Source organism: Babylonia areolata, chromosome 19 (genome assembly GCF_041734735.1).
Source record: "Babylonia areolata isolate BAREFJ2019XMU chromosome 19, ASM4173473v1, whole genome shotgun sequence".
Taxonomy (NCBI): domain Eukaryota; kingdom Metazoa; phylum Mollusca; class Gastropoda; order Neogastropoda; family Buccinidae; genus Babylonia; species Babylonia areolata.
The window spans coordinates 38,496,066-38,517,760 of record NC_134894.1 but is presented as its reverse complement, the minus strand read 5'-3'; the positions used below and the strand labels follow the sequence as shown (position 1 = coordinate 38,517,760).

Here is a 21,695-nt window from a genome sequence, read left to right as displayed (position 1 = left end):
ACCCCGCCAGGGGTCTGGGTGGCCCCTGGACCCCTGCCTTTCAGTTATTTTTGTTTTTTTGCAGTTACACACATATATATATTATGGGAGGTGCTTAGAGCCTAGTGTACAGGATGTTTGTGCCATGAAAGTACCTGGAGTTTCACGGGAGGAGCTTAGATCCATCCCAGTATATAGGATATTTGTGCCGTATAAGTACAACAACACATATTATTATGATAATGAAGAGTGAACATGACTGCCATGGCACTTTCGAAAGGCGGCACTGTTGCAGGGTCATTCTACCTGGTGTTCGAGTACATGGACCACGACCTGATGGGCCTGCTGGAGTCCGGGCTGGTGCAGTTCCGTGAAGAGCACATCGCCTCCTTCATGAAGCAGCTGCTGCGAGGCCTGCAGTACTGTCACCAGAAGAACTTCCTGCACCGTGACATCAAATGCTCCAATATCCTCCTCAACAACAGGTCCGGGAATGGGAGTGGAAAGAAAGGGGGAGAAAGAAAATTTGTGTGTGTGGCATGTGTGTGTTGTGGTAGTGTTAGGTGGTGAGTGGTTGGTTAGGGGTGACTTGTGAATGGTGTGTGTGGGTGTCAGAGTGAGTGAAATTGTGTGGGGGAGAGGGTGAGTAAGAGAGAGAGTGTGTGTGTGTATGTGTGTACATGGGCTAGTGAGTGAATATGTGTATGAGAGTGATTGGGTGAGTGTGTGAGGATATGTGTGTTTGTGTGTTAGACTGTGTGTATAAGAGAGAGAAAAAATTGTGTGTTAGACTGTGTGTATAAGAGAGAGAAAAAAACAGATAATGATTATAATTTATTCACTTTTTATTTTATTAAAAATTTTGAAATTTGAGTTTGCTTCATACTTTTGAATAAGATACGGATTATTTTGGAAAAGGGATGTGTTAGTGTGACTTACTTAAAGTGACCAAAATGAACAAGATTGAAAACAACACCCTTCCCACCCCCCCTTTTTTTTTTTTTAAAGAGAAGGTTGTTGATGTTGACCATTGTGATACTGTAAGATCCTTCAGAGAACTTGGCTGTTAAGCCTCCAGTTTCAGTTGTATGTGTATGCTTGTGTGTTTAGTCCGCATGATTTAAAAAGATTTATTTTTATTATACAGTCATTGAAATGAAGCACATACAGAGTCCGTTCATCATCTGAAGAAATGGGTGAAGATATGATGTTGGTTGTGTGCACAGAGGTCAGATCAAGCTGGCGGACTTGGGTTTGGCGCGGTATTTCAACGCAGACGACAAAGATCGTCTATACACCAACAAAGTGATCACATTGTGGTACAGACCACCCGAACTGTTGCTTGGGGAGGAACGATATGGACCAGCCATTGACATTTGGAGTTTAGGGTAAGTTTATACAGTTCTGTCTGTCATATGTCTGGTTTCTTTATTTCCTTCTGATATTTTACAGTCATTAACCAGTTCAGACGTCAACTGATGTCCTACAAAATGTGTTGCTATAGTGCCTATGAGACGTCCACTGACGTCCTGCATATGTTCTGATTTTTCCTTCATTGGGGTTTGGTTCAGTGCACATAAAAAGACTGAACAGTTTGATGTGTCTGGATTATGAAAATGCTATTTAAATGAGCATACATCAGGTAGAAGAACCTTTTCTACTGAAAAACAGTTTGCTTACTGGACCATGTGGAACGCACAGGGAAAGGTGTTGCATCATATGCAAAAAATGGCGTTGAAAACTTTGTCCAGTAAAGGAAGTGGTCCCCCACTCAGCAGATGTACACGATTTTGAAAGCTGTGCTTGTGAGTTTGGATAGCTATAGCGATGGAGAAGGATCTATCTTGTCTGATGATTGGTTTGAACACGAAGGTGAATGACAACGACAGTGATGAAACTGACGGCCCATTTGATGCTAATTCATTCCGTCTGTCCAGTCAGGCAGCGCTTTTGAGCAGGTGGCTATGACTGACAGAATATGTGTAGTGAGTGTTGGAAGACTGGGAGGAGAGGGAGAGGAGTGACGCAAGACAATAGGTGAATGCCAGCCAGAGGGTGTGGAAGTGGGTGTGGCAGTTGGAGGCCAGTGAACTCACATTTCAGTGCATACTGCAGGAAATAGACAACTGCCAATGCTCCACGATTTTCATGAAACGCAGGGTTGAACTTGTACTTGATGTGAAACATGTGCTTTTTGTTTTTAAAGCTTTTTGTCACTGAATCAGATGGACTTGACTTGTTTGAAGAGGAGGCGAACAGGATGCACAGGAGATACTGTTATTGGCCCACATGCAACTTGGAGAGAGTGACTGTCATCAAAGAACTTCACCCTATAATTCGGGAAAGCTCATAGCTGTCAAAAAGCTTGCTTGCTCAGTTTCTGAGAACATGATTGACTTCCTATGTTGACTGTACCCATGTTGGGACAGTTATTCACTTAGATGTCTACACGAGGTGTGATTTGTTTTTGTAAACTTGTAGCCAGTTTTAATTTCTTCTACAGGTATAATCTGACTATAGGCATGCTATTCCAGCTGTATTTTGTTTGTTTTCTTTATGGATGCCATTCTGTGGAGGTGGAAATAGACTTTTCTGTTGCACAAAAATTATTGTTTTCACATTAAATGCCTGAACAGTTATCTACAATCAGACTGGGGGGAAAAGCTCAGATTCAAAATCTACATTCATTTTCCTTGGCAAAAAACATTTACTTTCATTCTGTATCTCAATAGTTTTTGTACAAGAATTGAAAATGTATTACCCCAGAATCCTCAAAATTCCCTGGCAAGGGTAGAGCACTTTTTTTTCAATAACAAAATTATTTGGCACTTGGCTGGTTAAAGGGGTGTGAAGGCTTTGTATTTTAGTACCAAAAACACTTTTTGCACTATTGTGTATTGCAGTGTTTGGAATTATTTTCAGGGTTCTACACTTTGATTTTTGGTCATGTTTAATTTAATTTAATTTTATTGTTTTATTGTTTCTGACCAGGTTGCCTTAGAATCCAGATTATTTTGAACTGGTATTACTATTAGCTTCCACTTGTAAAAAAAAAAAAAAAAATATGCATCAGGCATTTGAATACCATATTTTTTCCCTGGACAGTTAGCATGCCTGACATGCACGGAGGGAGTAAAAATCCTGGTCCGAATATGGGATTCAGGCCTGTGGACACTAGCTTCCTTGTTTGGCACACACCACTTGTCTTTCAGATGAGGCGATAAACTGTATTCCTATGTGCAGCATGCATTTTGTGCTCGTAAAAGAACCCATAGCAACAACACGGTTGTCCCTGGCAAAAATCTGGAGAAAAATCCACTTAGGTAGTAAAATTCAAATAAGTACATCTGCAGACCGAAAAAAAGAAGGCAAAAAAAAAAAAAAAAAAGGGTGGCACTGCACTGTGGTGACATGCTCTCCCCGGGGTTAGTAGCTCAGTTTCACACAGAAAAGTGTGTTGTGACAAAAAGTAATACAATATAGTACAATACAATACAATACAGTACAGCACAGCACAATACAGTTCAACACAACACAAGAATGTCATGGTGACTGACTGCGTGTCATGCCTACAGGTGCATTTTGGGGGAGCTGTTCACCAAGGAGCCCATCTTCCGGGCCAAGGAGGAATTTGCCCAGCTGGAACTGATCAGTCGCACCTGCGGCACCCCCTGCCCCGCCAACTGGCCCGACGTCATCAAACTGCCACTCTTCCACACCTTCAAACCCAAGCGACAGCACCGCCGACGGCTCAGGGAGGAGTTCTCCTTGTAAGCTTTTTGTTGCCTCTTGAACCTTTTTATTTGTATTTGTATTGGTATTTCTTTTTATCGCAACAGATTTCTCTGTGTGAAATTCGGGCTGCTCTCCCCAGGGAGAACGCGTCGCTACACTACAGCGCCACCCATTTTTTTGTATTTTTTTCCTGTGTGCAGTTTTATTTGTTTTTCCTGTCGAAGTGGATTTTTCTACAGAATTTTGCCAGGAACAACCCTTTTGTTGCCGTGGGTTCTTTTACGTGTGCTAAGTGCATGCTGCACACAGGACCTCAGTTTATCGTCTCATCCGAATGACTAGCGTCCAGACCACTACTCCAGGTCTAGTGGAGGGGGAGAAAATATCGGTGGCTGAGCTGTGATTGGAACCAGCGTGCTCAGATTCTCTGGTTTCCTAGGCGGACGCGTTACCTCTAGCCCATCACTCCACATATATATATATATGTATATATATATTTTTTATTTCTTTTTTTCTTCTTTTTTTTTCTTCTCCTAAATAATGAGTTCTAATTCATTTTTTTGTCTCACATTCATTACTTTACCAAAATGTTTTGTGAGGGCAAAATTGAAATAATGATAACATAATTTTCAATTCTTGATGACATTAATGATAAAGGCTTCGGCATGTTTTAAAAAAATTACAAATATATTTTTTAAAATTACTTTATCAGTTACTGTTGTTTTATTGTAACTTTTTGCTTTTTAAACCAAACACATATGTATGCTGGGTTTAATTTTCTTTAAATTAAAAAAAAAAAAATTTCCATTGACTGTTGTTTAATAGAAACTTGCTTTTTTTTTTATTAATCCAGTTATTACTCCAGACCACCTTATATACAGTCGGTGAAGGCTGAAAGAGGGTTAGGTCAAAACAGTAATCACTAACATTTTGTTTGTGAATTGATTGTTGTAAAATTTGGTGTGCTCATTCTGAAATAATAACTGAAGCACATGTAAAGTGTAACTTGATTAACAGATCCATTCAGCACCCTACGCACTATTTAGTTTGTACAAGGACATACAAAATAAAACTAGACAAAACAGAATTGTAAGTTGGGTTTTGGCTCAAGTCTTTTGTTCCACAGTGTCTGTGAGAAAAGACATGATAGGCTTGTGATATGGGATGACATGTTAAAATGGATGAAAGCTTTCAGCCTCAAGTCAGTGTTGCTTTGCATTGCCCATCAGCTTGGACATGGGTAAAAAAAAAAAAAGATAACAGTAAGAAACTGACATGTTTTTTTTTCTTCTGTTGAGTGCTTAGAAAGCCTGACTTAGGTATGTGTTCCTGTCATTTGCTGTTTTTTCTTTCTGTCTTTCCTTTCATCATTATTTTATTTCTTTTTCCACATGCAATTATTTTCTGTTAATGTTTTTATTATTATCCTGTGTTACTTTTTTTCATACTTTTTTTTTTAACTTCATGTATCAAAGTTGTCTTTTTTCTTTTTCTTTTTAACATAATGCATTTCCTTTTGTTTTCTTTCTTTCTTCTTTTATTTATTTATTTGTCAGTATTTGTGTATTGTTATGATTGCTCAGCATATTCAACAGACATGACACATTGTTCTTTACTGGGTGAGGTTTGAGGACCTCCCTGTCAGATCTGCGAGCTCTGATTGCTGTTGCGACTGTTATGCCCAGCATTTTGAAAATGTGGTGGTGTTTGTTTGCCATGCCTGTTGTTTACTGGATTAGGTGTAGAGACCTGACTTTGTACTCCCACGTGTTGGTTGGTTTGTTGGAAAGAGATGGTGTGTTGCTCCCTGATTTCTGACTGCTGTATAGTGGCAGTCTGCCCAGCATATTCAAAAAGCTGTGTGCAGCCCGGACTTGGCATTCTCGGTGTGGTGCTGTGTAGTTGCTGGGAGTGAGAGGTGAGTGCTGTGGCAGACGGTGTGCCCAGCATGGTGACTGTGGTGGTGTTTCAGCTTGCCTCGCCTGGCCCTGGACCTGATGGACCACATGCTGGAGCTGGACCCCTCCAAGCGCTGCACTGCGCAGCAAGGCATTGACTCCCCCTGGCTGCGGGACGTCAACCCCGAAACCATTCCTCCCCCAAAGTGAGTGTTTACGGTGTACTCTGCGTTTGTTGGCGATGTTGGGAACTGATGAACGTAAATTCAGTGTTGCTAGAAAATGGAGTAGAGCACTTTTATGTACTCTGCATTTGTTGGCAATGTAGGGAACTGATATAGTAATAAACAGAAGTTCAATGTTGCTAGAAAGTGGAGTTGAGCACTTTCGTGTTCTCTGTATTTGCTGGCGAAGTAAGGAACGATTAAACAGAAGTTCAGTGTTGCTAGAAAGGAGTTGAGTTTAACGACTTGTAGGCTGATGCTCTTATGGTTCAGGATTGGATTTTGTTGTGAATGCATGCTGGTTATACAGTGAACATACAGAAATGTTTCTGGTTACTCTGCATTTGAATTGGAAGCAAACAAAAAATGTTTCCTGTTCCTCTGCATTTAAATTGGAAGCAAATAAAAATGCTGCTTGTTACACAGCTTGCTGGGAATTTGGGGTGTGTAAGAACAAAAGTTGGGGTTTTTTTGTTTTTCAAATGAAAAGAAGAATGTTTTCCAGAAGATGGCAGGTGTGCCATTTGTAATTGAAGAGTACCCTGGCATCAACAAATTTCTGGTTTTGTTACTCTGTGTGTTGTCTGTAGGGAGCCTACAAAGGTTTTAGTTTCATATATTTCTCTTTGTCTAATTTAGATTTACATTTGTGTATATGTGTTAGTGTTGAAGTACTTGGTTATAATTATGTGCTGTTCGTTTGTGTGTGTGTGTGTGTGTGCGTGTGTGTGTGTTTTGTGTGTGTGTGTGTGTGCGTGTGTGTTTGTGTGTGTCCCAGTCTTTCTTTTTATATTGGCTGGCCTGAAGCAGTAGCCAGAAGTGTATGTGTTTGATGTGGCCCCAAGTGTAATATTTTCACTGAAGGAATCATTACCGTGTGTGTGTTGTTGAAGTTGTGTTATTTCTGTCCGTGTGTGTTGTTGGACTCTCATGTTGTGATCAACATGTAGGCAGAAGAAAGTGATTTATGTCTGGTCTGTTTGTGTAAAAAAAAAAAGAAAAGTAAAAGATCTTTAAAATTGCGTTTAAGAATTTTTTTTTTTTTTAATTAAAAAAAACACAATATTAATTTTTTTCAGGGGATATTTTATTTCATTGTGAAATTGATCAGTGGTTGATGGATAAAAAAACAAACAAAACCTTTCCAAGTTGTTTTTAGAATATTAAATTTTCCATGTTCAGATTTTCTTTTAACAGAAATGTCATTCCTTTTTTAGGACTGACAACATCCCTGTTCTCTTTGCCACCCTTGGTGAAAGATAATTGGTTCACCTTTTTCTACAATCCAGTCTGGCAGTTTTATTTATAAATATCATAACAAAATAACTGTAAAATTGGTAAGTGTGTGTCACATAACCCTATAAGTGTGCTAAAGTCCACAAGAACTAAATGTTACGTAACATTTTTTTTCACTTTATTGTTAATAATATTGTTGTGGTATCTTCAGTGCTTATGCATTTGTAATTTGCTGATCAGTTTTGACCATTGACGATAGGTTCTGTATACTGTGTACTGTTTGGTCCTCTATCTCCAGTTCAGCAGGTAATGTATTGGCATCATTAGTTAGAAACTGACAAAGGAACTGTTAGTTTTCTTTATGACAGGAATGTGTACATGTACGTGTGTGCATGCGTGTGTGAGCATGTGTGTACAGGGGTGGGGTGAAGGTGGAGCAAATATGAAATGATGTGAAAATTAATCTTTGTTTTTTCTGGTGCATGCCCAAATGCATTAGCACATTGCTCTTTCCATCTGAACACTACTGAAGGTACTCACATGATGCACACATACCCCCACCAAAGTGAATAACTCTAATTGCATGAGACACTGCCTCAGGTGAAGGCACTAGGTGTTGCATCAGATAATCAAAACAAATTACTTTCATTGGGAGAGAGGAATATACAAAGGGAAAAAAGGAGAGAGACAGAGAGAGACAGACAGAAAGAAAGAAATTAAGAAAGAGTGAAAAATGATAACTTGACTGGATGAGCAGAGAAAGTTGTGTTGTGTGCAGCCTGCCCAAGGACCAGGACTGCCATGAGCTGTGGTGCAAGAAGTTCAAGCGGCAGCAGAGGCAGGAGCAGCAGCAGCAGCAGGACGGAGGCAAGGGTCCCTTGGCAGGAGGACCCAAAGCTTCTCTTCGACAGCCTGACAAATCCGGTCCTGGATTGGGAGAAAAAGCTCTTCCTGGTGACAACAAACTGGCCCCCAAAAAAGTCTTGCTGGGCTTTTCTCAGAGTGGGTCCATGGACTCAAAAGCTGCCGTGAAACCGGCTGCTCTGGGGCTGCCTGCTCAAAGCAGGTCCAGTGACTTGACACCCGTGACAAAGCAGTCGTTGCTGGGATTGCCTGTGCATGGTGGATCCAGTGATGTGGCAGCATTGTCAAGACAGCCGCTGGCAGGACTTCCAGCACACAGTGGATCCGGTGATACTTCCACCACAGGCCAGCAGCAGTTGTTGGCCACTGCAGGATCTACAGGACTATTTGCTGTACCACCTAGCAGTACAGCGCAGGACACTGCGGCTCCGTTGATGCCAGAAGCCAAACCTGTTGCAGACGAGGGATCGGCAGAAGATGTGGCCAGTGTGCAGGCCCAGCTAACCAAAGTCATTGCCAAGATGGAGACTCAGAAGTCTCTCTCCGCCATGCAGATTGCTGAGAGTCTCAACATGACCATGGACAACAAAACTGCTGCTCTCTTGGATCAGTTTCGCCATCGGATGGCACCTCAGTTTGGGGCACCCCATGACTCTGTGAGCCAGAGCGAGGCTGCTGACCTTGACTTTGTCGCTCTTGGCAACAGCATGGCTGAGGGGTACTCTGCGGACAAGAATGCTGGCGTCAAAGCCGCCTTAGTTAGGATGCTGTCTGGTCAGCCAGGGGCGGGAGGAGGAGCCAGCAGCACAGGGCAAACCCAGTACACAGACACACACACAAACAGCACTGCCGGTTTGCCCCTGCCCTTACCAGACCCTCCCCTCAGTGGTCCTCCTGTGTCCCATGCACCACCCTCCCAAACTTGGGGGGCTCCTGACCCCTCTGAGGAGGTGATGCCCCCTTTCTCTGCCGCATCTCAGCGATTTGGTCCTTCTGATGATTCCTGTAGCAGCCATGCTGGCTTGGAGAACCCTCCCAACAGGAGTTCCCACTTTTATGACCGTGATCATGATGTGCCTGGTCGCCACAGAGGGTTCTCCCCTGGAGAGTTTCATGACAGGCCCCCGTACCTTCCACCTGACCGTCCACCAGTCTTACCACCAGATCGTCCACCTATCGTTCATGATTTTGCAGACAGAGGCAGGGGTGGTATGCCCCCGAGAAGTTTCAGACCTGATCCCTTTCCAAGAGAAGATAGCCTAGGAGATGGTTACCATGGGGGTGTAGGGATGGGTGGGGATGGTTATGACATGTTCCACAGAGGTCCTGATGAGTTCCATGGGAGGCCAGGACCTGGGTTTGACAGGCGGGGCAGAGGTTCTGTGTACCCAGGTCATGGGGTTGAAGGGAGAAGTGGGTTTCACGGTGGACGTGGTTCTTACGGCTGGTAATGAGATGTTAGTTAACTTTTCTTCTTTAGATTTCTCCCATTTGCATAACATCGTTTTGTTGAGGTGTTAAGTCTGTTTCTTGATGAACGAGTTACTTTTCTGCTCATTTGGCATTGAGCTGTGGTTTGATTTTGCATTCAGTCAGAATCCATTTTTATGCTTTGCATTGGACCCATCTTGATAGAGTTGTCTGTGGTTTGAACCTGTTCCCTTGTGTTTTAGGGCAATTTATGAGTTAGTGCAATTATTTTCTGCTAATTTATCCTGCTACTGTGGTGGTTTCTTCTGAAAGGGACTAAATCAAACCACAAATGTATGATTGTCTTCAGTATGATTTTGTAGTATGTTACAGAAAAAGGAGAAAGATTTTTATATTAATTGATGAACCTGTGTCTCATTATTTTGTCAGCTTCAGGAAGGGTCCAGTAGAGAGGGGCTGTCCAAGAGCATCAAATTATTTCTCTCTCGGTTATTTTCTTTATCAATACTAGAGTAAAAGCAGTACTGATATGTATATCAGTTTGTAACATGCTTTTTCCTGGTGGTTTGCTTGGTTTGTTTTCTGGTTGGATGGTTCTTAGGAGCTGCCAAAATTTCTGGAATGATGTTCAAAGTTTTGGAGAATTGATGTGCATTGTTAAAAGTTCAAGTGCTGTGCTGTTTTTCTTGGAGATTTTAGTCTTTATGTCGTCTTTCCAGCTTGTCTTTCTTGAATGTTATGAAAAGCACTTCCACTGTTTTTATGACTTGAAGACAAAAAAAATATGTGCAAAGAAGAACCAGTGGACTCACCACATTTGCCCTCTTTTGATAAAGAGTTCTGCTTACCAGTGTTTGTTTTCCTGTGATGGTGTTTAGTTTAAACTATAATGAAGTCCAGCAGAAGTGTTAAATGTTAACTGTTCTGAAAAAAGATTAATTCAGCATACTACAATGAATAATAAATTGGTTTTGGTATGAAAGAGGAAATTATATCCAGAACACTTTTCAGAGATGATCTATTATATATACTGTGTCAGAGAACTTGTAAATATGTATATATTACCAAATTCATATTTGACTGATGTCTTTTTTTCTGCCCATGCATTTAGCAGTGGACATCCAGAATGAGAACTAAATCATTCTTGTTCAGATAGACTTACAAAGCAAACTTCCTTGTTATTGAATTTTAGATGAAGCTTCTGAAAATGGGTCTGTTAAGGTACTGAAGACATTCAGAGCTCTGCTTTTGCATGACTTCTGCTCAGTTATAATTGTGTTCAGCTGTGTCTGGATGTTTTCTGCTGGTGGTTGGCTTGAAGTTGCATTCATGACTGACGTGGTTTGGTTGGTAGTTTGCTTCAGTCCTTCATTGTCATCTTGTCTACATTATCAACAGTCCGAGGGAGCTCCACCGTCCTTGTCTTGAAACATGCTAGTGGTAGGGACGTAAATGATGTTAGGGGCATGAATAGTAGTGTTTGGGACATGAACAATGGTAAGAGTATGAATGGTAGTGTTAGGGACATGAACGATGTTAGGGTTATGAATGGTAGTGTTAGGGGTATGAACAGAAGTTTCAGGGGTATCGTCATCTTTTGACGCACCATACTTCAAACAGTTTTCAAGCGTTGTCATCTCATGATAATAATTTCCATTGGTAGAGGGATGTTGGGGTTTACTGTCTGTGTTTTCGATTTGTAAGAATAAAGATAAGTTCCCACCCACATGTGCAGTGTTCCTTTCTTGTGCCTTGGCAGCAGCAGCAGCAGCAGCACCAAATTCTGAATATCCCTGCTCTAAGAAAGATAAAAAAGAAAAGAAAAGAAAAAAAAAAAAAAGGAAAGAAATTTGAGCACTTCTAATGTCAAGAAAACTAAAGGAAGTGTGAAAATATATTGGGTGCATTTTGTGGACCATCATAAATTGATCAGTTTTGAGGATGTCATGTGAAATCCAGTATTGGCATGATGACACAGTATTGAAGTGTTGTGCAGTCTGTCAAAATGCTGTGCTGCTGATGCCTGGGCTCGTTGGGTTGTGTTGAACAGTGTGTGCTATGAGTCTGAGCATTAATGTGTATAGGAACAAAGGTATCTCAAGAGAATCAAATATTCCTTAGGCACAGTGTCTGCTTGCACAATCAACACATTCTGAGTTCATTTCTGTATGCTTATTTATATTAATTGTTTGTTTATTTTGATTTGTAGATAATTGTTCAGGTGGAATTTTACTTTTATTAGTTTAAAGTCTGATGAGAAAAGTTCTGGTTATTTATTTTTTTTAGCAGAGAAAAAAAAGGGGGACATTGCAAGGGGGAATAGCGACAAATATGAGTGTGTTCTACACAGTTGATGAGATAATGCTTTCCCTGTTGACAGATCATTAGAGAGATAAAGAAAAAAAAAGAAGGTAAATTGGCTTATAGAGGGTTTTTAGAATGATTTTTTTATTTTTATTTTTTTTCAATGCTTTGGGGATACATCATAGTGATGATGAATAATCCAAAAGGAAAAATGAGAAGTAAGAATGATGTAGTATGCATGTCCTCAATTTAGAAATGCCAATGATAATATAATGTTTCTCATTTCCCTGGTTTGGAGCAGAAATTATCAATGAAAATATTGCACTTAAGGAGACACAAGCGTTCAGCGCATATTTGAATTGTGTGAGATGCTTTTAATTTTAATATATATATTTTTTGTTTTGTAAAGTGTTGAACCTTTTGTGTATCAAAACTGTTGACAAGTCTGCTTGCCAGTTACATTGTCTATATTTTTTTGGGAAAATTGTTCACTGACAAAGTTTCAGTTAAAAACGTTGGTTAAATATACAACATATTTAACAAATTTAGGGATGTGGGGGAGTGGAGTAGCAAATGACAGAAAGCTTTTCCTGAAAATGTTTCCTTGCTTAGATTTTGGAACAGGTTTCCTAGTGTTTGTTTTTCTGATCTATCTTTTATTTATTCATTGTTTTTTAAACACAGTTTTTTGTTTGTTTTTTTTAGCCAACCAGAGCCCCAGTTCTCAGCATATATGCAAGTAATGTCATGTGTGATGACATGGAAACATTGACAAGGCCTAGCTGATTGACAACTTGTATTGCTCACAGAGAAATTTGCTCAGCTGCTTACATAGACATTCAAGAAGTATATATTCTCACTACTTGCATTTATGGCTGTACTTGTAGTTTATTTAGATTAGAACTACAGAAGTGGGGTTAAATCAAGGTCATGGATAAAGAAACATTTTAATTAAAATCCAAGTCTTTGGAAGGGCCTCTTCCAGTGTTAACTTTGCAGAAAATCAGTTCAATAGGATCCTTCAACTATAGTAATGAAGACCTGATACTAAATTCAGCACGGCACATTCCCATAAAATGGTGACCCAGAATTGTAATAAACAGCTCATTTTTAAAAAGTCTCTATTATTTGAAGGGAGTGCGATGAAACTTGACCAGTGGCTCTTGATAAATTTAAGCAGGATTATAATCAATGAATGTTCTTACTGGCCAGTTTATGGTGATACATGTAATTCTGTTTTGTGATTGGATCATATTGTTGCTCAAGTGGGTCTTTCTCTTACAATTGATACAAGTCACCATCTTCAGTTCACTGTCATAGACAACATCTGTCTTTACATAGAATCATAATCAGATTAATGTGCAAAACCCACTCGAAACATTTCTAATCAGAAGCATACACAATGGACAAAATACACTGTTGTGAAATCAGACATTTTAAAATTTGATATTCAGTAGATACAATAATCTGTAAAAGCAAAACAAGCAGACAAGATATACATTAATACAGTATTCAAACTTAGGGCATGGCTTTTAATCATTGAAATGTAGTAAAATGTAAATACAATGAATATGAACCGAACTTAGGGCATGGCATTTAATCATTGAAATGTAGTAAAATGTAAATACAATGAATATGAACCGAATTAGTGTAAGGGGATCATAAATTGAAAGTGGGTGCATAAAGAATGTGGATACTGAAGTGCTATCCGTGGGTTGAACAATTCAGTACCAAAGTTCTGTCCATACCAGTATGATTTTCACCTTCAAAATCATATCTTTCGGATATCATGATCTTGCCAATTTTAACAGTATGCTCAACATATTTTTTGTTTAAAAAAATATTCTGTATGAATATTCAAGAGGGATTATGCATGACCAAGAAATGCATGTTTCACAGAAACACTGTTGCAGTAGAGACTGGTTCAGGTTATTATCATTGTTGTTGTTAATAGCACAGCCGACCACACAAGGTAATAACCAGGGCTGAATATTACACATTGATTGATTGACTGAATGACTCAAAAACAAACAAACAAAAAAAAAGAAAACCAACCCAAACACACACACACACACACACACACACACACACCAATTAAGGTAATTGTTCAAGAAAATATATAAACAAGAAGAAGCATTCTTTATCACCAGTACCAGATGAAAGTTTCAGTTGCAAGGTGTCAAAGCATGCAGACTGATCCATATAGTTTAGCGACACTACGTCTGCTTGAAAAAAAAAAGGGAAAAAAAAAGATGCCTTACCAATGCATAAACCTTGCACACTGGTCAGACCTTGTGAGTCTACCCTAGGTTTGTATTTAAAAGAACAACATACAATGAACATAGATATTAAAAAACAGAAATATGTAAAAATACGATAAAAATGGAAGGCAAATGATTGAAATAAGAAAGTATGTCTTTTCTGTTGATAGTTTTTTTTTTTTATGTATGTGTAAGATAGAGGAGAAGCAGTGGGAAATATGATAACACACACATACACACAACCACACATACGCACACACACACACACACATTAACACACAAAGTGAACATGCACACACAGATGCACGAAACCACATCTGGATACTTATGAGAATGCACTTGCAATTGTATGTACACATGAACCCACAGTATTGATATCATTTCCATTTGCAAAGGGCTCACACATTACAAATGATGCATGTGCAGATGGGTGTGCTCATACACACACACACACACACACACACAAATAGGATTGTATTTTCCTAAGAATGCATTTTTGTAGGTTCCCTTTGTTTTATGTCATTTGGGCATACTATCTGGTACTGAAAATAATGACACTGGTCTTGTTCCTAAATAAATTTACTTTGGAATGCACTCACACACATCCTTTTTGGAAGACTGAAAGAACTAAATCATTTGGCAAGATCCTTTAACGAAAAAGACTGTAATTTCTTTATCAGGTTACTGTGGTTTGTATTTGTGCACTTGTTGGAAAATACCTTGCTTCCAAGTTAGAAATTTGTTTTTTCTTGTGAAGTCTTATGTGTGTATGCATTTCAGCAGACAGATTGACAGATGGTTATACACACATATGCTCATGCAACCGTTGTAGGTGCTGTGGATTTTATTTATTCAAAACCAAACCAAACCAAAAATCACTGTTTTTAACAATTAATTGATAATTAAAAATGGAATGAGTACATATTTATGAACACATTAAAATGTTAATTATTTTAAGATAACATTTGAATACTTATCCTAAACAAGTAGGTGAGATATTTTCATTGGAGATGCAGTGGTATTTAGTTTGAAATGTTTTCCAGAGAAAGAGACAGCATGACTTCATTTAATGTCGGGTTCATTTTCTTTATATAGCTGAGAAATCTCAAAGGAAAATAAACTTTTTAAACATTTTTATGCTTTAATTTTGATTACTAAGACTTGAGCTTTAAAAACATACAAAAATACTGGAGTAAAAAACAAAATAACAAACTTACTAGAAACAGTTAAACAGTAGACCAGTAAGTATGTGCGCACACACACTGCACACACACACACATTGAAAAGGGGGCAACAAATCTAGAAAGCAAGGACTTCTTGGAGGCTACAGATTTTCTTCTGGTTAATTACGCTGGAAATATTGTATTGATTTGTTTTTAATCAAGTCAACTTCAACAAATCTTTGAAAGTAACCTTGTCCACATGGTTATGGATTTAGATGCTGTTGGCTGCAAAATTAACGACTTAAAAAATACATTTTACTAATTAAAAAAAAAAAAAATCTTTAATGAATTGTAACATTGTGTCAGAACCCCAAGGAGTTACCCACCTTTATAGCTAACACTGACAATAAATACAGGCAGGCAGTAAGTTGTTTCTGTGACTCAAGTTGGGAAATTAATCCGTGCTAAAGCATCACTGAATAGAGTAGCTTTTATGTATATTTCCAGAATATTGTGAATTTCTGTTTTTGATTTGTCTTGATTTTTGTGATTATGTAGAGATTCGGTTGTGTTAGCAGAGGTGTCTTTGGAGGGTATTTTTCTCTGAACAAGGGAAGCAATTTAGGTTTGGCATGCAGGAGGCTGGCAAGGGAAAGAATTAGGGAACAGAAAAAGCTTTTTGTTCATTATTTTTATTTTATTTTACCTTTTTTTTTTTTTTTCAGATTCAAAGTTTCTGAACCTGTAGTTTGCTGGCAGCAGATTTGTCATAAGTTTTCTGTAGACAAAAATGATTACAACAACAAATAATTTGTATTTGTTTTCGAAGGATGAGATATGAATATGTTTCGATATTGTTATGATCTACCCATTGAGGATGTTGTGTCATGAAAACCATGTATGTGAGTCTCTTTTGAAATACATCTTTCATTTTTGTTCGTGGAACTGAATATCAAAGTGAAACGACTGGCTGCTTCTTCAAGAGAACACCAAAGGCAGTGCTGTATTCCTGTGGAGTCTTTCCCCAGTCATCAGTGTTGTGGAAAGACAGCTTGTGTGATTTTTTGGGGTGTGGTTTCTGTGAATCGTGGCTTGTGAACCGGATTTCTGTCGGCTATCACTGGAAATGAATGATCTGTCATCTCTACAGAACATGCCCTCGGAATTGGCAAGTTGTTTGGAAACTGTTCTGCTGGACAGTGGTGGTTGTATAGAGACAGAGAGAGATCGAAGAAGAAAAAAAAAAAAAAAGCAACCCAAAATTGCCATCAATTAATCAGTTTTGCTTCTGCTTCATACAGGTGTGTTAGTGTGTGCAGTCGTGTGTGTCTGTGTCTGCGTGTGTGTGTTAGTGTGTGTGTGCGAGAGAGAGAGCATTGAAAAGTTAGATGTCTGTATATCTTTAAATGTGAGAGAGAGTGAAAGAGAGAGAGAGAGAGAGAGAGAGAGAGAGCATTGAAAAGTTAGATGCCTGTATGTCTATAAATGTGAGAGAGTGAAAGAGAGAGAGAGAGCATTGAAAAGTTAGATGCCTGTATGTCTATAAATGTGAGAGAGTGAAAGAGAGAGAGAGCATTGAAAAGTTAGATGCCTGTATGTCTATAAATGTGAGAGAGTGAAAGAGAGAGAGAGCATTGAAAAGTTAGATACCTGTATGTCTGTAAATGTGTGTGTGTGTGTGTGTGTGTGTGTGTGTGTGTGTGTGAGAGAGAGAGAGAGAGAGAGAGAGCATTGAAAGGTTAGATGCCTGTATGTCTATAAATGAGAAAGAGAGAGAGAGAGAGAGAGAGAGAGAGAGCATTGAAAAGTGAGATGTCTGTTTATAAGGTAAATAATGATATATTACAACATGATGAAACAGTTCTCAGCTAATAGTTATCATCAGGTATTTACAGGTTAATGTATTTAATTGGATGTGGATAGAGGCAGTTTTTATTTTTACGGGTAGGAGGGAGAGGGTAGACAAAAGGGCTTTGAAACGCAATCAGCAAATTTGAAAATAGTATCAAGATGGAAAAGTTAGGTGTGGGAAGGGATTGTAGGGTGAGGGGTAAATCAGCTGTGTGAATCAGGATGTTTGTTAATCAGTGCTTTTAATTGTGTGTTTAAGGGGTTGAATAAATAAGTTTAAGGAAACAATGCTATGTAGTTTTTAGAAAAAAAAAATTTTGGGTGTGGGTGGGGGTTGAATGAAACAATATACTTATTTCTCAAAACTTTGTTGTTGTTGCTAAAAAGTGAATGGTAAAAAAGATATGTACGATTCTCTTGTTGCAGAGGATGTCACATGCTCTCCTGGCCAGAAATGGATATACATTTTCTATGAATTGAGAGTCGTTATGTCCTAGAATGTAATCAATCAATCAAATTAGTTTAATGTCCTCATAAAAATACAAGGAAAATTGGCTTGTTGATGACTAGATAAGGTAAGACAGTACATAATTAGAATAAAGTTTTACATTAATTTAATTTTAAAAGTGATAGCACACACAACAGAATAGAAATATAATACTTAAACCCATACATTTGTACTTTCTCTCTCTCACATACTCCAACTTCTCTCCCCAGATCTCCACCTCCCTTCTCTCTCCCCAACCCCCACCATCCCGCCTTCACTTTAAGCACACCATGCATGAGAATACAAGATTTCAGTAGATAATGGTATATCAACACTTTTTCCACACACTTTGTATGGATCAGAAGCAAAATTGATAAGAACTATTTAGAAAAACAAAAACAGAAAACGGCAAAGCACGAAACAAGAAGACAATGTGTTTTTAATGAGAGATGACAATGAGTTTAAAAAAAAAAAAAAAAAAAAAACAACAAAAAGAGGAGATACTCTGGTATCACCACAGAAAAAAACAAGTGAATGTGAGAATCCTGGCATTGTGGATGACTTCATGGATGTTGTGATTACCAGCACTTCAAGAAGACTAACAGTGAAACAACATATCTATGCAGGAAATTTTAAGAGAGTCCTGTTTCATTATTTTTCTGTTCTTGTGTAGCTTTTTGTCGTCTACATTGTTGTTCATGTTAATACACATGCCGCAATTACTGTGATGTCTCATGTTAACATAGCATGTCATTTGTGTCATGTATTGTAAGCTTTGTCTTAAAAATTCTATAATTATTGGAAAAGATGTTATGGTCTGTTGATTTTAGATGAAGAGGGAAAATATGCAATAACCAGAGCTGTGAATTTCTGAAGAGTAGGTGTGATTGTGTGAGCTATTTGGGGTAACCTCTTCAAAGTGTTTTTATAAGAGTTGTATTTTTTGTGTGAGATTTATTGGAGTTTTAACAGGGATATAAAAGGAAAAAGAAAAAAGAAACAATGTGAGTTTTTGGTAGTTGACAGAAAGTGCTGCACTGAGGGAAAGCGGATGCTATGCAGGCATGACAGAGTCTCAGCCTTATATATATGTGAATGATACACAGCAAGCATTGTACCAGAAGGAGATTATCTGAAAAGGTAGTAACAAAACAAATCCTTTTTACAGCATGATATATCAGACTTTGTAGAAGTGTCATATTCTCTTCCTTATATATGCATAGCTGGAACTGTAAACAATGTCTGCCCATCTGTTGATTTGTTCAGGGGACTAAGAATAACATGTGTATAAATGAATTGTGTGTGGGATTGTCTGTGTTGACATTTTGATCCAGGATATGATTATTGATTATGTGATGCAGAGTGTGTGTGTATGTGTGTTTTTTTTTTAAATCTAATTTTGGTGGATCACATTTTATTAATTTATCTGTTTACTCCATTTGTTTATTGATTAGAGACTTTACATCATTGTCTTCATCTTCAGCCTCCCCTCCACTCCATAAAGATTCAGTGTCATCTGGAAAAGTGTGGTCTTCAGAACTTCACTGTGTGACATTCTACTGAGGAATCTGAAGCTTCTCTGCTGAGAAGTGAATTAAAGAACTCGTACAACAGAAAATCTTCAGAAGAGATGTGCCATCACCAGCATCAACAAAATGTTTTTAAACTTTTGCAGTAAAAATACATATTTCAGAACTGTGATACCACCAGCAAGAACATGGTCTTGGACTGACTTTTTTTTGTCTGTGTGCACAACACATCGGGGACCAGATTTCATTTCCAGAGAATCCCACATCCTCTTGACTTGACCTGTTTGCGTTCCTGTGGATAAGACTCGTGGGTTTTTCTGGAGGGCAGGGGACTCCTGCTGCAGGGATCTGGGGGAAGGAAGGAGCCGCTCGAAGGGAGTTCGAAGACTGGGGACTCAAGGATTGGCAGATTGGAGAAAGGACTGGCTTGACTGCTCCGTCTTTGGCTGTTGAAGTTGACCACATCATTGGCCATTGTGTACCTTGGGGGTTGAGGTGCTTCATCACAGGTGGGTGTCCTCCCCGAGGACAAAACTGTTTGACTGCTCTCCATGGCTTGTGTCTACTACAATCCTCTTGCTTTTTTGTCACTTGTTGCCCATACTTTATTCTGCGCATTTTGTAGCTTACATTGTGTGTTTTTTTTTCTCTTCTTTTCTTTGTTCTCTGACCGCCCTCAGTTTTTGCATGCACATAGTCTGACAATGATGTTCAAGACTAGTTTTGATATTGTGTTGTTGTTGATACAGATCAGCAGCTTAGGATAAAATTCTGCACAATAATCCATCATGCTGCCGCATCAGTGTTCTGAATCTGGAAGGATTGTAGCATAAGCACAATATGATAGCAAAGTAATGACCAAGCATCATGATTAAAGTAGTATAAAGAATACTTTTAAATGAATGAAACACAAGGCGGACACAGATATTTGGCAGATACTGCCATGTTCAAGCAAACAGAAACTATATCAGTAATTAACAAAGATGTGACTGTCAGCTGTTGCATGTTTGTTAATTTTATTTTTGCTTCTGAAGCCTAAAACAAGGTGCTTTTGTCAAAGGTTGAACCATGTTCTCCATATTGAATGGCCATGTTCCTTTGCTGGCCACAGCATCAGCTCCAAGAAAGATTAAAGTGACATGATTAGATTAACATGATAACAAGCAATGATTTCTACACACGTTCATAGGAGCACATCTCTGTACTGTTTGTCTTAACTTTCTCTGTTTCTTTCTTCATTTCTGTTTTCTTGTCTTATGTATCACAATGTCCCTTTCGTTCGCATTGACACACTAGGAATTTGAAAGACCAGTAGTGATCAGATTGCATTCCCATTCCGGAATGGTATTCACACACAATAATTTCGAAGCATCTGATTTAATCTAAATTCAGTTAATATCTTTCCTTCACAGCAAACTTGAACCAATAATAAACCCTGTCTCATCAGACAACCATTTTATGCTACTATTTCACTAAGTTTATGTGTTTGTTGGGGCTGTTGTCACATTCTTTATCAGTTGATATAGAAGCTTTTGCGATTGAAGTTTATGATATAGGTTCACTAACTCTAGTTTTTCTGTCAAAATGATATTGCAGGAGAAGAAAATTAAAAAAAAACAAACATAAGGGGATTATAAGTCAAAGAGATCAGTCTGGGACCCAGACCTGGTCTCATATGTCATCTGTGAATAAAAGGAAATCTTTGTAGACATTTAATCACTATTCTGTTTTTTATTGTTATTTTAGTAATTACAGATTTTTTAAATTTTATTTTAAATTTTATTTTGTGTGATACTGAATCCAAGAAGACTCGTTTGTCTCTTTTTTGTGTGGGTGTGTTATAACATTAGTCCATAGGCAAATCAATGAAAATGTGTATAACATAAGTTCTTTGTGAGTTGCTCCATATATATATGGTGGTGGGGGTTGAGTTGGGATGAGGATGGGTAATGTAAGTCAGTTTCAGTTTGTTTCAGTTTCAAGGAGGCTTCAGAGCATGTGGACTGATCCATTTTCACTACACCACATCTGTTTAAAAGAAAAACAAAAGAAAAAAAAAGGAGCCTGGCCAACGCATAGACTCAAATTGAGAGCTACCATTGATTGGTGCATACGAAATATTGAAGTAAAATGAAATAAAATGCAAAAACAAATGGTAATATACAGAAACTTATACAAGGAATACTGATAATGAAGGAGAAGCAAAAATGTACTGAACGAATTTTCCCTTTCTGTAAATTTGAAATTTGTATGAAGGTTTGTGTTACTACTACTACTACTACTACTATTATTGTTGTTACTATTTTATTTTCAGTGAGAATGAGATGCTCTCTGGCCCCTTCTCCCTTCCCCAGTCTCCATAAAAATAAACTTGAGACTTGATTATTGTAATATGATTTGTTTTAGTTGCACTTTCTCAAAATCTGTGATTATTTGAAGGTGACGTGGGAGTCCAAAACTTTGAAAATCTTTTTTTTTTTTTTTTTTTAGAATCAGAGTTCTGGTTTTGATTGGATAGGAGAAGAAACCAGTCTCACAACTGAATTCTTGTTGACACTTCTGTGGGAGGTGTTTTAATTTTTTAAAGATTTGTTTTCCCAGTGCCTTTAAGTTGAAAAAACCATTACTGAGCCGTCTATTAAGATACAGAGTTCATGTGGTAATCATTCCTTATCTCAAGATTTCATCTTGATTGAGGGAGTTGAAGTCTTTAGCAAATTCCTTTCTTCTTTA

At 38.3% G+C, this 21,695-nt stretch overlaps 1 protein-coding gene across 1 annotated transcript in view; it reads left to right on the top strand.

The window, feature by feature from the left end:
* LOC143293677 (uncharacterized) overlaps window positions 1-11,121 on the top strand; it is a 30,281-nt gene extending 19,160 nt beyond the window's left edge. Inside the window, exons 8-12 of the mRNA XM_076604834.1 lie at window positions 275-464; window positions 1,206-1,367; window positions 3,555-3,749; window positions 5,687-5,818; window positions 7,851-11,121. Coding sequence (XP_076460949.1) covers window positions 275-464; window positions 1,206-1,367; window positions 3,555-3,749; window positions 5,687-5,818; window positions 7,851-9,387 — 2,216 coding nt within the window. The 3' untranslated portion in view covers window positions 9,388-11,121. The remainder of the gene's footprint in view (window positions 1-274; window positions 465-1,205; window positions 1,368-3,554; window positions 3,750-5,686; window positions 5,819-7,850) is intronic.
* The last annotated feature ends 10,574 nt before the right edge of the window (window positions 11,122-21,695 follow it).